Source organism: Rhinatrema bivittatum, chromosome 8 (assembly GCF_901001135.1).
Source record: "Rhinatrema bivittatum chromosome 8, aRhiBiv1.1, whole genome shotgun sequence".
Taxonomy (NCBI): Eukaryota; Metazoa; Chordata; class Amphibia; order Gymnophiona; family Rhinatrematidae; genus Rhinatrema; species Rhinatrema bivittatum.
In genome coordinates this window covers 161,494,514-161,507,992 of record NC_042622.1, presented here as the reverse complement: position 1 = coordinate 161,507,992, position 13,479 = coordinate 161,494,514, and the positions used below count along the sequence as shown (strand labels likewise).

Below are 13,479 nucleotides of genomic sequence, written 5' to 3'. Positions count from 1 at the left end.
ACCCGGATCAGTCCTGACAGTGGGTTTGTGTCTCCTTTCCAGCAGATGGAGTCAGAGAAAAGCTTGAAGGGTGCGCTCTTATAGGCTGGAGCGCCCTCTGCGTCCCTTCAGTATTTCTCTGACTCCAGCAGATGAAGGTTGCAGAACATGCGGTTCCCCATTTCAGCTACAGCAGGATAGAAGTTCTTAAATTCTTTCACTGTCTGGATGGATCAAATTTAAAAAAAAAGAAAAAGGGTTTCTGGCTTCTCTGTCACTTCCAAACTTGCAGGCAGAACTGGTAGCAGTATTACATGGCAATTTTCAGAGTAGATTTGGTAAGATTTTGTAATTTTTCCTTCTCAGGCTTCTCTGATTTCCAGGGGTGAATGTTGCCCTGAGACGCCGCCTTCCTTGGGGCAGCGCTAGCAGAGAGGCGATATTCCTCTGCTTTTTGTAAAAAGCCAAGTCGTCGTTTTCTGAGCGGAGGTTCTCTTGCCTGCTCCTGCCAGGCTCTGGGGGTGTTTCTCATTTCTTGCCAGACTTTCCCTTCCCCCATGCCACGCTCAGCGAGATGTGCTGCCTGCGGAGAGCCCGGGACATGGCTCTCCCATGAAGGCATTTGTTCGAGGTGCCTCCCCAGCGGGGAGGGTCCCTCAAGGCCGGCTGGACATTTGGCTTTGCGCTCCCAGACGCTACTGCTCACTGGGGGGCTGGCCTCTATCCCGTCTAGCACGGGAACGTGGCCATTTTGTTTTCAGAGCTGGGCGCTTCTAGGTAGCCAAGTGAGGATTCAGATGGCGGTTTTTCTCCTTCCCCACCGGTTTTAACTCTGGTTAATCCCCCGGGCCAGGGGGCAACACCAGGCGACCTTTCTGCCATTCCTTTCTCGGGACCTCCATCGGGACCTCCAACATCCAGCCTTTTTTCAGTGGATTTTGTGCTTCTTCTTCACAATGCTTATTTGGCCAGTTTGGAACAGCGCCAGGATGCATTTTCAGGCCCCCCTCCTCCTAAGGTGATTAGATTGACAGATCCTCTGCAGTCCACGGCAGTTCCTCAGGGATCCACCCGAGTCAGGGTGGTCCCCCATCCGGATACTTCTCCCCAGGGTGCTCTGGGGCTGGACCAGGATGATCTGACTTCTCACATGCACATGGAAGGGGATGATCCTAGGGTCTAACGCCTGTTTCAGAGGAATGAACTTGGTCCTCTCATCCCCCATGACCTAGCAGAGTTGGATATTGAGGCTCCACAGGATCCACTTGCCACCAGTATGGGGGCCACGAAAGGGGACCCCGTCCTTGCTGGAATGCGTTCACCAGCGAAAATGTTTTTCATCCTATGCTCCTTCAATTGCTATTTAGAGAATGGGATTCGCCAGAGTCTAGTCTTGAGAGTGGGAAGGGCTATGGACAAGCTCTATCCTCTCCCGGAGAAATTCCTAGAACTCTTCAAAGTCCCCAAGGTAGACGCATCAGTAACAGCGGTCACAAAAAGGGACTTCCATCCTAGTCACGGGTGGAGCCGTCCTCTGAGACCTCCAGGATCGGAAGCTTGAAGTCTTCCTCAAAAGGATTTTTGAGGTATCAGCCTTGGGGGTAAGAGCAGTGTGCAGCTCTTTTAATGCAGAGTGCAGGTCTCAGATGGGTCCAACAGCTTCTGCCAGGCATCTCCTCTGGCTCCGTAATTGGTCGGCTGATTCTTCATCTAAGACTCAGCTGGGATCTCTCCCCTTCAAAGGCAAATTACTGTTTGGTGAGGATCTTGAACAACTCATCAAATTCCTGGGAGAGAACAAGGTGCATAAGCTGCCGGAGGATCGTCTTCTGACCTCCAGGATGTTCAATTCTACTAGAAGCTAATTCCAGGGTCAGCAGCGTTTTCATCAGTCAAAACTGGCCTCTCAAAGACCTCCCTCCTCAAGGTCGCAATCCTGGTCTCATTGCTTTTGTGGTCAAAGACCAGCTCGGGACAGCCTCCCTCAGAGGGCCTCTTCCAAGTCTTCCCAATGAAGAATTTCCAGCCCACTCTTTGACCCCCCCCCCAGGTTAGGGGGATGTCTCTCCCTCTTCTATGAGAAGTGGGTCAAAATTACCTCAGACCAATAGGTTCTGGATATTCTACAGCACGGCTATGCTTTAGAATTTGCTCGACCCCCAAGGGACAGGTTTCTCTCCTCTCCCTGCGGCCCAGTGAAGAAACAACATGTAGTACATCAGACGCTCAACCGGCTCATGGACTTAGATGCCATCCTCCCGGTGCTCCCAAAGGAGCAAGGGTTAGGCCATTATTCAGTCTACTTCGTCGTCCCCAAAAAGGAAGACTCCTTCTGTCCAATCCAGGATCTCAAGATGGTCAAACAGGGTCCTCAGGATCCCACATTTCAGGATGGAGACATTATGCTCCGTAATAGTGGTGGTACACCGCGGAGAATTCCTAGCCTCCTTGGACTTGACGAAGCTCATCTCCACATCCCCATCCTTGAACATCAACGCTGCCTTCGCTTCAAAGTTCTCTGTCAACATTTTCAATTTCAGACCCTACCCTTTGGCCTAGCAACCGCTCCCCACACCTTCATCAAGGTCATGGTGGTGGTGGCAGCAGCCCTACGGAGGGAGGGGATTCTAGTCCACCCCTACCTGGATGACTGGCTCATTCGAGCGAAGTCCCTGCACCTTTGCCAGCGGGCAGTCAACAGAGTCTTGCAGCTTCTCCACTCTCTCAGATGGGTTGTCAATTTTGCCAAGAGCAGCCTTACTCCCTCTCAGATGCTCGACTTTTTAGGAGCAAGGTTTGTAATCAATTTGGGCAAAGTCTTCCAGCGTCAGGACCGTGCTCGGTCGCTTATCTCTCAGGTACAGCGCTTTCGTTGCCTCTCACTCCCCATAGCATAGGACTATCTCCAGGTCCTGGGCTCAATGGCTTCAACTATAGATTTGGTTCCTTGGGCCTTTGCTCATACGTGTCCTTTGCAGAGAACGTTACTCTCCCGCTGAAAGCCAGTTTCTCAGGAGTTCCAAGCACTCCTTCCGCTGCCGGAAGTTGCCAAGGACAGCCTGAGCTGGTGACTCAGTCAGGATCGCTTGCTGCAGGGAGTGGACTTGGAGATCCCAGAGTGGGTGGTGATCACCACGGATGCCAGCCTCTCCGGATGGGGAGCTGTGTGTCAAACGCAGTTGATACAGAGACGGTGGACGTCAGTGTAAGCGACGTGGCTGATCAGTTGTCTCGAAACCAGAGCGGTTCGTTTTGCTTTGAAGCGTTTCTTTCCCCTAGTTCGCCAAGCCATAAGGAGGAACAAAGAGCCGCCATGTCTCTCAGGAGACGGACAAGTTAACGGCGTGGGCAGCACTCCACCTCTCCCACCTGGCGGCGTCCCACATAGCAGGAGTGGACAATGTCCAAGCGGATTTGTTAAGCCATCAACACATAGATCCCGGAGAGTGGGAACTCTCCGAGAAAGCAGTGGCTCTCCTCTTCGCCCAGTGGGGGACTCCTTATCTAGATCTGATGGCCACTCAAAAAAAAAAGCCACGAAGGCTCCACGCTTCTTCCGTCGCAGAAGGGAGCACGGCACGGAAGGAGTGGATGCCCTAGTCCTCCCATGGCTGTGAAACCTCATACTTTACATGTTCCCGCCATGGCCCCTGGTGGGAAAGGTGCTTCGAAGAATAGAGATTTACCAAGGTCCTGTAATTCTAGTGGTGCCGGAATGGCCACGAAGACCGTAGTTTGCAGACCTAGTCAACCTTGCGGTGGACAGACCTCTCTGCCTGGGACATCTTCACCACCTTCTGCGTCAGGGTCCTATATTTTCCAACCGGGCAGATCACTTCTGTCTAGCGTCCTGGCTTTTGAGAGGCGCAGGTTGAGGAGACAGGGCTACCCAGAGGATGTTATTTCGACCCTCCTGAAGGCTAGGAAGACTTCCACTTCCACCTCCTACGTGCGGGTGTGGAAAGTCTTTGAGGCCTGGTGTGAATCCACAGGTGGAGCTCCACGTCGCGCTTCAATAGTCCAGATACTATCCTTCTTACAATGAGGCCTGAAGAAGGAGTTGGCATACAATTCCCTAAGGGTTCAGGTGGCAGGCCTTGGTTCCCTCGTCCGTCACTGGATGGAGCTCCTCTTTCGTCACATCCTGATATGGTCCGGTTTCTAAAGGAGGTCAGATTCTAGCTGGTCCTCCTTTCAAGCCGCTGAGAAGAGCTACCCTCAAAGACCTCACTCTGAAAACAGTTTTCCTGGTGCCCATCTGTTCTGCCCACTGGATCTCGGAGCTTCAAGATTTGTCGTGCAGGGAGCCTTCCCTCCGTTTCACAGATTCGGGAGTATCCTTGAGCACAGTTCCAACATTCCTGCCAAAGGTGGTCTCTGCCTTTCATTTGAATCAATCGGTGGAACTACCATCCTTCCCTGACTAGGATCCCAGAGAACTTAGATGGCTCGATGTCAAGCCTGTCCTAATTTTGATATGTGGAGGCTACGAATACGAATTAATTCCACCTATTGGACCATCTCTTTGTACTGTGGAGCGGACCCAAAAGGGGGAAACAAGGCTTCTAAAACCACAATTGCTTGCTAGTTAAAGGAAACAATCTCTTCAGCGTACATTGGTGCTGGTCGGCCATCTCCAGAGGGCATCAAAGCTCATTTGCTCCGTGCTCGAGCAGCTTCCTGGGCAGAAAGCCAGACAGTCTCGCCGCAGGACATATGCAGAGCAGCTACCTGGAAATTGTTGCACACCTTTGCACGTCACTATCACTTAAATCTCCAATCCTTTGGCGCTCAGGTCATTCGAGCAGGGCTATCCGGGGCCCACCCTACGTAGGGAAGCTTTGGTACATCCCACTGTCTGGATTGATCCGGGTATGTACAGGGAAAAGAAAATTATTCCTTACCTGCTAATTTTCGTTCCTGTAGTACCACGGATCAGTCCCAGACACCCACCCTAAGAATAGATATGGATTTTGGGATCGGTTACACAGTACTTTTGAAAATCAGCTCAAATAATTAACAATACGAGGACTGTTCGTGTATTGCCAATGGTTCCTTTTGCAAGTTTGATCTCACTACAATTTCTAATCAAAACAATTTCTAATCAAAACATTCTTGTACATAGTTACAGATTGAGGTTGGTTTACTTGATCCATTCCATAGTTTCTTCTTGCTTTGATATACTCAATACTGAAGGGACGCAGAGGGCGCTCCAGGCTATAAGAGAGCACCCTTCAAGCTTTTCTCTGACTCCATCTGCTGGAAGGGAGACACAACCCCACTGTCTGGACTGATCTGCGGTACTACAGGAAAGAAAATTAGCAGGTAAGGAATAATTTTCTTATCAGTCTAGGTCGCAGCACCCCACCCCTCCCCAAAAGGTTCAATTAAAAACCCGGGGTCCCAGACCCTGGCCACCCTCCTGCCGCACTCTGACCCCCCCCCCCCCCCCCCCCCCCGAACCTTAAAATGAAGTTTCAGATCCCACATTGGGGCCAGGTGCACCATTTTCCAAAATAGTGCCGACCTGACCTTACGTCAGTCATGTGACTGGGGTCCGATATAACGCGTGTCAGAGTACTAAAGCAGCTTAATGCTTCTCCTTGTTAGCTGAATACTGACCTCACTAGGTATTATATGGTGTGGTGGAAATCTGCACAAAGTGAATTCATTCTGTGTTCTCATGCAGGGATGTCATGGACAGCACCACTACACAGAAGTACTGGATTGACATTCAACTGCGGTGGGGCGATTATGACTCTCATGATATTGAGCGCTACGCCAGAGCCAAGTTCCTGGATTACACTACGGATAACATGAGTATCTATCCCTCCCCCACAGGCGTGCTTATTGCTATTGATTTGGCTTACAATTTACATAGGTGAGAACTGCTTCCCTTCCCTGAATTGTTTTTTGGTGGATGTTGCTCAACACCTGCATGATACTAATCTTTTCATTCCTTGGTATTATTACATTTCTTTTATTAATCTTGTTACTCAACAGTATACAAAAGTACTCCTAGCAAGATATAAGCAGTAATGGAGCAATAGAGTAAAAAAAATGACAAAAAAAAAAAAAAAAGCAACCCAAAAAAGGGATACCAGTTTAAAAAAAACCCCCACCAAAAACGGATCACCGCAATGAAACAAATTGACACCAAGGTATAGAAACAATATAAACACAAAGATTAAAGCAATCAAATCAAGCGTAAAACTCAGACAAAAAAAAGCAATCTGCCACAACTGTGCAGAAATATCTTTTTCTGCTGATGGTATTGCAGAAACTTCTCATTTACAGTAGGGCATAGTCTTGTATTCAAGTCATTCTCAAACTGGAAGGAGCATGAAATAAGAACACAGCTTGTTAGGTGCTCTTGTGTACCTCCAGACGTTTGACAGTTGTGTGTGTGGCAAAATGATTGGTTATTTGGTAGCTGGTTTTAAGAAAATTTAGGTGCAAGTGTAGATCTATACCTGCCATTTGGTTTTCTTCATGTTTTACATATGAATATAATTTATATGAAATTTTCATAAACAGTTATTTGTTTTTGGTAAGGGGTAGAGTTTGTCTACTTTTTGTATTTTACTATTGTTTGATTTTGTAACATATTAGATACTTCACAGGAGAGGGTATTTTTTGGGAATCAGAATGCTTCTGATGAATATTCTGTTGTATGAATATTACCACCTAATATTCAATTTTAAAGAACCAGATTAGTCTAAAAATAATTATCCCAGGACAAGCAGTTGGTAGTGCTGCAGGAGATCTGCAAGGCGGTGACATGGTCATCTTTGCATACTTTAGCCAAGCATTGTAGGCTTAATGTTAGGGCTCCAGACTCAGCAGTGTTTGGTGAGAACTCCTGCGAGCAGGTCTTTTAGGTTCCTACCCAATTTAGGGAAGCTTTAGTACGTTCCATTCATGTGGACTGATCTGAAGGACAATAAGGAAGTAAAAATTGGTTCTTAGCTGCTGATTTTCTTTCCGTGAGTCCTACAGATCAGTCCAGAATCCTGCCCTGAATTTTCGAAGACCATTCATGTCTCTATGTACATAGATGAGGATTATTTTGATGATCAAATTCCTCTTCATAGACTGGGTTCTTCAGCTGGAATTGGTTACTGATAGTTTTATTATTCCCCTACTTGAACGTAAGGGGGTTAATTTTTATTTGTTCTTAACTTGGTTACAAATTATACTGAATGAATGCCGGTGGTACACTGCCTTATGTACCAGCAGTACAGTAAAGCTTTCCTTCTCTGGCTCCATCTGCTGGTAGAGGAGGAAAACCCATCCTGAGGGACTCAAGGAAAGAAAATTAGCAGGTAAGAACCAGTTTTTCCATTATCCATCTTACTCCTCAAGTCAGTCAATGAAAGAAGTAAAGTCACAGTCCCATGATTCTTCCTAAACCCATATTGATAAGGATCAAGAATATTACTCTTCTCCTGATAATCTTGTAGCTGCTTTAACACTCATTTTTCCATTAGTTTACTTAATGATGGCAAATTGGATACAAGCCTATAATTAGTATTATCATTCACAGGAAGAGTTTTATTTTTTATTATAGGAAAACTACCACTCTTTTCAAAATCAGGCATATGAGCTTCCTCCAATCATGGATTTATAATCTTTATCAATTGCTTAAGTTTCTCTTAAATTTTGTATGATAGGAAATGGACATGGATTGAACACTTTGTGAAACTTGCAAAATATAAGCGATTTTAAATAAATAAAAATGTTAGTTCAGCTAGTTGTATCCTCAATGCATAATTAAGCTCTGGAATTCATTGCCAGAGGATGTAGTGAAAGCTATTAGTGTAGCTGCTTTTAAAAACATTTTGGCAAGTTCCTGGAGGAAAAAATCTATTAACCATTATTAAGGTAGAGTTACAGAAATCCACTGCTTATTCCTGGGATAAGCAGCTTGGAATCTGTCTACCCCTTGGGATCCTGCCAGGTACTTGTGATCTGGCTTGGCCACTCTTGGAAACAGGATACTGGGCTTGATGGACCTTTGGTCTGACCCAGTATGGCAGGTCTTAAGTTCTTGTGTTTGCAGCTTTTGCACTTTATCACATAGTATCACAATTTCTCAGTTACGATTTATTGGCATTGAAGGTAACTAATAGGTAACAGCAGGATATTAGGTAACAAAGGATCTACAAGAGGACAGTGTCTGCCTATCCGCAGGATTTTATATAATATGCAGTCCTTGAGGAAAAACGTTATCGTCTTTAGGTTTAGAATGTTTTATCTACACTGACGATACTCAGTTTATGGTGGAATGTGAGTCTGTGACAAGTTGCCAATAGACTAATTGAATAACAGTTTAGATGCTGTTAATAATTGGATGGATAAAAATAAATTGGTGCTTTCCTAGCGTGTAGCCAGATGGACTCAGAACAAATGGGTATAGTATGCTCGTGCTAGCAGTTGGAGACTGATCTGACGTCAGCACGGGTTTATATACCCCCACAGGAAGCGTAGCAACTCAGTAATTTCCGACTCCAAAGCAGCTTGGAGAGCCTGCACGCTCGTTGAGCGTGTTTTCCAATACTACTTTCTATTTTTCTACTTTATCTTTTCTACTTACTAAACTTTCTCCAGGAACATCGAGCCCGCACTCCTGCGGTGATAGGGTCCCTCCCCCAGTTGAGTTTCCCGGGGTGATTTCCGTGATCCCTCGGAGGTCTAGGCCTCGGTCCGGTGGCCGAATCACGGCAGGGATCTAGCCCCCGAGCGTGAAAGGCTCGGGTCGGGCTGAGAGGTGCCTCGGTCCCGGCGTGGACTTAGCCCCGAGCGAGACGAGTTCGGCGGCTCAGAGGCAGCGGGTGAATATCCTCAAGCGCGGCGGTGAAGGTACTTGCCCTCTCCCCCCGCAGCCGGAGACCGCCCGGGTTACAGCCGGGAGGCGCCGAGGATCAGGTAAGGCATACATCTCTTACTTTTTGGTCTCCGAGGGACGAGGATCGGCAGTGTGGCCTGTAGGCGGCACGCCTTGGAGGGCGCCATTTTGTTGGCCTGTTCAGGTATTGTGTGCCCATGATAGGCGCCTGTCTCTGACTAAGCGCATATTGTATTGATTAATGAGCGCATATTGGATATCATTGAGCGTATATTGTTGACCGCATATTAATGAGTGCCTGTTGGATATCATTGAGCGTATATTGCTGACTGCATATTAATGAGCGCCTGTTGTATTCAGCGTATATTGCTGCTGCATGTTATTGAGCGCCTGTTGTATTCAGCGTATATTGCTGCTGCATGTTATTGAGCGCCTGTTGTATTCAGCGTATATTGCTGCCGCATGTTATTGAGCGCCTGTTGTATTCAGCGCATATTGCTGCCGCATATTATTCTTATTGTGCGCCTGTTGTATTAAGCGTATATTATTGCCGCTTCTCATTCAGTGCATACTTTTCCATGGAACAGAACGCCTCAGCGTCGTCAGCGGCGGCGCCTCCTGATTCCGGCATTAAAGCCCTCTGCCTCTGCTCCGCATGCCAGCTTAGAGCCACGCACAGTGAAGAGCCAGACTCCCTTTGTGCCCAGTGTGAGGAGGCCGTGGGAGCCTCGGGCCAGGACCAGTCTCAACGAGGTTTGCTGACAGTTCCCCAGGGGCTACCCCGGATCTAGCGGGCAGTCTCGACCAACTGGGAATCCCGGGGAACCTGGTACCCCGGCGATTAGAGACCGCTTCCATTTCCTGGGTGGATCTCTTTAAGGGAATTCATGCCTTTGTACAAATGCAATCAGCTTCCCGTCCAGGCCCGGTGGCTGCTGCTGCTGCTGCTCCAGCGGATCCTGTCCCGGGACCTTCGTGCCCTTATCGTGGGCAGGACCTCCCGCCTCCAGACAGTCTGGTTCAGACGGACCCTTATGTTTCACCGGACGAGTCTGAACCCCCGGATGAGGGGGAACTTCCCTCAGGGATTGAGCCATACCGAACCATGAGGCGGTTCTTCCCTAAGGAGGATCTCTCCGACCTGGTCTCTCAGTGCCTGGCGGAGTTGGCTATTACAGGTCCCAGCACTACGGTGCCCTCTACGCAGAACCCCCTGCTGGAAGGTCTTCGTCCTACAGCCCGCCATTTTCCTTTTTTGCAAGCAGCACAGCAACTGATAGATTTAGAATGGGCGGCACCAGCGGCTTCATTCAAAGGGGGTCAGGCTATCAAGGAGATGCTGGCGTGCCCTCAGGTGGACGCCTTGATTAGCACTGTGGTCAAGCGCACTACCATTCCAGTTGAGGGGGGGCGGCCCTCAAGGAGCCTCATGACCGGCGACTGGACGCCATTCTGAAACAGACCTTTGAGGTGGCAGCTCTATCTTTGCGGATCGCAACCTGCTGCACAGTGGTGTCGCGCTCCTGTTTGTCACAGATCAGGAACAATGCTCCAGCAACAGACATGGAGTCAGCTCTTTCGTTCCTCACGGATGCTGCATCAGACCTAGTCCGTACAACAGCCAAGGGGGTCTCATCCTCCGTAGCAGCCAGGAGGCAGCTCTGGATCCGGAATTGGTCAGCCGATGCTCCTTCAAAGACACGTCTCACTAGAATGCCCTTTAGGGGTTCTTTCCTGTTCGGCAGCAACCTTGATAAACTGGCCAGCACATGGGGCGCCTCTCCAGTACCTCGACTGCCGGAAGATCGGTTCAGAAGGAACCAGCGCGCCTTTCCAAGGCCCTCTAGAGGTAGAAGCTCCCAGCGCTTCACTCCCTATAGGAGTCGCTACCAGGCACCTCGTCCTCAGGCCAGGAACCAGTCCTTTCGGACCAAGCAGTGCAAGAGGGGAGCCGGCTCGGGTTCAGGTCCCGGCCGCATCTCACAATGAGAATCAGCCGATCCATCCGGGGGACGGAGCCATAGGGGGCAGGTTAACCCTCTTCTACCCCAGATGGGTCGAGATTACGTCGGACCAGTGGGTCCTCGCCATCATCCGAGAGGGGTATTATCTGGACTTTCATCATCTCCCTCCGGACAGGGAATCTTCATGTCCCATACACAAGAAGGCAGCATTGGAAGCTACCCTGGCGAGGCTCCTGTCCTTGAAAGCCATCATCCCAGTACCTGCATGGGAAATGAATTCTGGACACTATTCCATTTATTTCATGGTACCCAAGAAAGAGGGCACTTTCAGGCCCGTATTGGACCTCACGTCCGTCAATCGATACTTAAGGGTCCCGAGGTTTCGCATGGAGACTCTGCGCTCAGTCAAGACCGCAGTACAGCCGGGAGAATTCCTTACGGCCTTAGACTTGTCAGAAGCCTACCTGCATATCCCGATCCACCCGGATCATCAGCGCTACCTACACTTCAAGGTTCTGGGATGCCACTTCCAATTCCGGGACTGCCCTTCGGGTTAGCCACGGCACCGCGGACCTTCACCAAGGTGGTCGTAGTGGTAGCAGCGGCACTCAGACGGGAAGGAATCCTTGTCCATCCCTATCTAGACGATTGGCTGATCAGGGCGAAGTCACGAGAGGAGAGCCATCGGGCAACCGACAGAGTGATCGCTCTTCTGGAAAGCCTGGGATGGGTAGTCAACCTCAACAAGAGTTGCCTACAGCCTTTCCAATCACTAGAATACCTGGGAGTACAGTTCGACACCCAGGCAGACAGTCAGTCTCACTACCAAGCGGAGGTTAAAACTTCAGACGCGTCTCCGGTACTTGATGGGAGCCAGCCGGCCCATAGCTTGGGATTATCTGCAGGTTCTCAGCCTTATGGCCTCCACCCTGGAAAGTGGTACCTTGGGCAAGAGCCCATATGAGACCTCTACAACGCTCCCTGCTCTCTCATTGGAGCCCCTGCTTTCGGAACTATTCCACGCACCTACCTCTGCCAGCCATGGTACAGACCCAGTTACGGTGGTGGTTGCAGTCCAACCACGCGAGCAGGGGGTCGAAGATGTCCTCCCCCACGTGGACTCTGCTCACCACAGATACCAGCCTGAGCGGCTGGGGAGCACACTGCGAAGAACTCATCGCACAAGGGCGGTGGAACAGAAAAGAGTCAGGGTGGAACATCAACCGTCTAGAGGCACGAGCAGTCCGGTTAGCCTGTCTGCAATTGGCTCACAGACTGCGGAACAGAGCAGTCAGAGTGATGTCCGACAACGCCACCACGGTGGCATACATCAACCGTCAGGGCGGAACCAGGAGCCGACAGGTATCTCTAGAGATAGCCCCGCTGATGACTTGAGCAGAGGCGAATCTTCAGGACATCTCCGCCATCCACATTGCCGGGAAGGACAACACCACGGCAGACTTCCTCAGCAGAGAGAGCCTAAATCCAGGGGAATGGCAGCTGTCCCCCACAGCCTTCCAGATGATTGTGGATCAGTGGGGGATTCCGGACATGGACCTACTCGCGGACAGGTCCAACGCTCAGGTACCCAGATATTTCAGCCGCAAGCGAGATACGTTCTCACACGGGATCGACGCCCTGGTTCAGCCATGGCCTCCAGGGACTCTGCTATACGCTTTTCCTCCGTGGTCTCTGCTGGGCGCCATCATCCACAAGATTCAGAAGCACCGGGGCCTAGTTCTTCTAGTGGCACCAGACTGGCCAAGAAGACCCTGGTACGCGGACATGCGAAGACTACTGGCAGGGGAGCCCCTTCCCCTGCCTCCTCTCCGGGACCTGCTTCATCAAGGTCCCATCCTCCACGAGGATCCGGCTCAATTCTCTCTTACGGTCTGACCATTTGAGAGGGCTAGACTGAAGAAAAGGGGTTACTTGGAGCCCGTGATAGATACACTCCTCCGAGCTCGCAAGTTTTCCACATCCCTCACCTATGTAAGGATCTGGAGAGTATTTGAAGCCTGGTGCGACACTCATGGCACCAATCCACATGCGACCACAATTCCGATTGTGTTAGATTTCCTGCAGGATGGACTTCAGAAGGGTCTCTCCCTCAGCTCCATCAAGGTTCAGGTGGCTGCGCTGTCTTGCTACGGTCCCAGGAGGGACAGCAAGACCATTGCCAAGCACCCAGATGTTTCTCGCTTCCTGAAAGGAGTCAAGCATATTTGCCCGCCACTGAAGTGGCCAGTGCCCCCTATGGAACCTCAACCTTGTTTTGGATTTCCTCGCGGGATCCACCTTCAGACCCCTTCGGGGCTTGTCTCTCCATTCTCTAACTTTGAAGGTGGTGTTCTTGCTGGCGGTATGTTCAGCACGCCGCATTTCGGAACTACAAGCGCTGTCCTGCCGTGACCCCTTCCTCAGACTCACTCCTGAGGCTATCCGTCTTCGCACGGTTCCCTCCTTTCTACCTAAAGTGGTCTCACAATTTCACCTCAACCAAACCATATCCCTGCCAACCACGGCGGGGTTGAAGAAATCTGAAGAAGGGCGTTTACTACGCCATCTCGACATAGGCAGATTGCTGCCCAGATATCTGGAAATGACACAAGAAGTACGAAAGACGGACCATCTGTTCGTCCTGCACAGCGGACAGAAACAAGGAGAAACGGCCTCTCGGCCCACCAT

General features: G+C 49.9%; 1 protein-coding gene across 1 annotated transcript in view; it reads left to right on the top strand.

The window, feature by feature from the left end:
* The window catches only part of PRPF8 (pre-mRNA processing factor 8), a 162,470-nt gene that overhangs the window by 105,171 nt on the left and 43,820 nt on the right, over nt 1-13,479 (top strand). Inside the window, exon 31 of the mRNA XM_029610882.1 lies at nt 5,669-5,860. Within this exon, the coding sequence (XP_029466742.1) occupies nt 5,669-5,860 (192 nt within the window). The remainder of the gene's footprint in view (nt 1-5,668; nt 5,861-13,479) is intronic.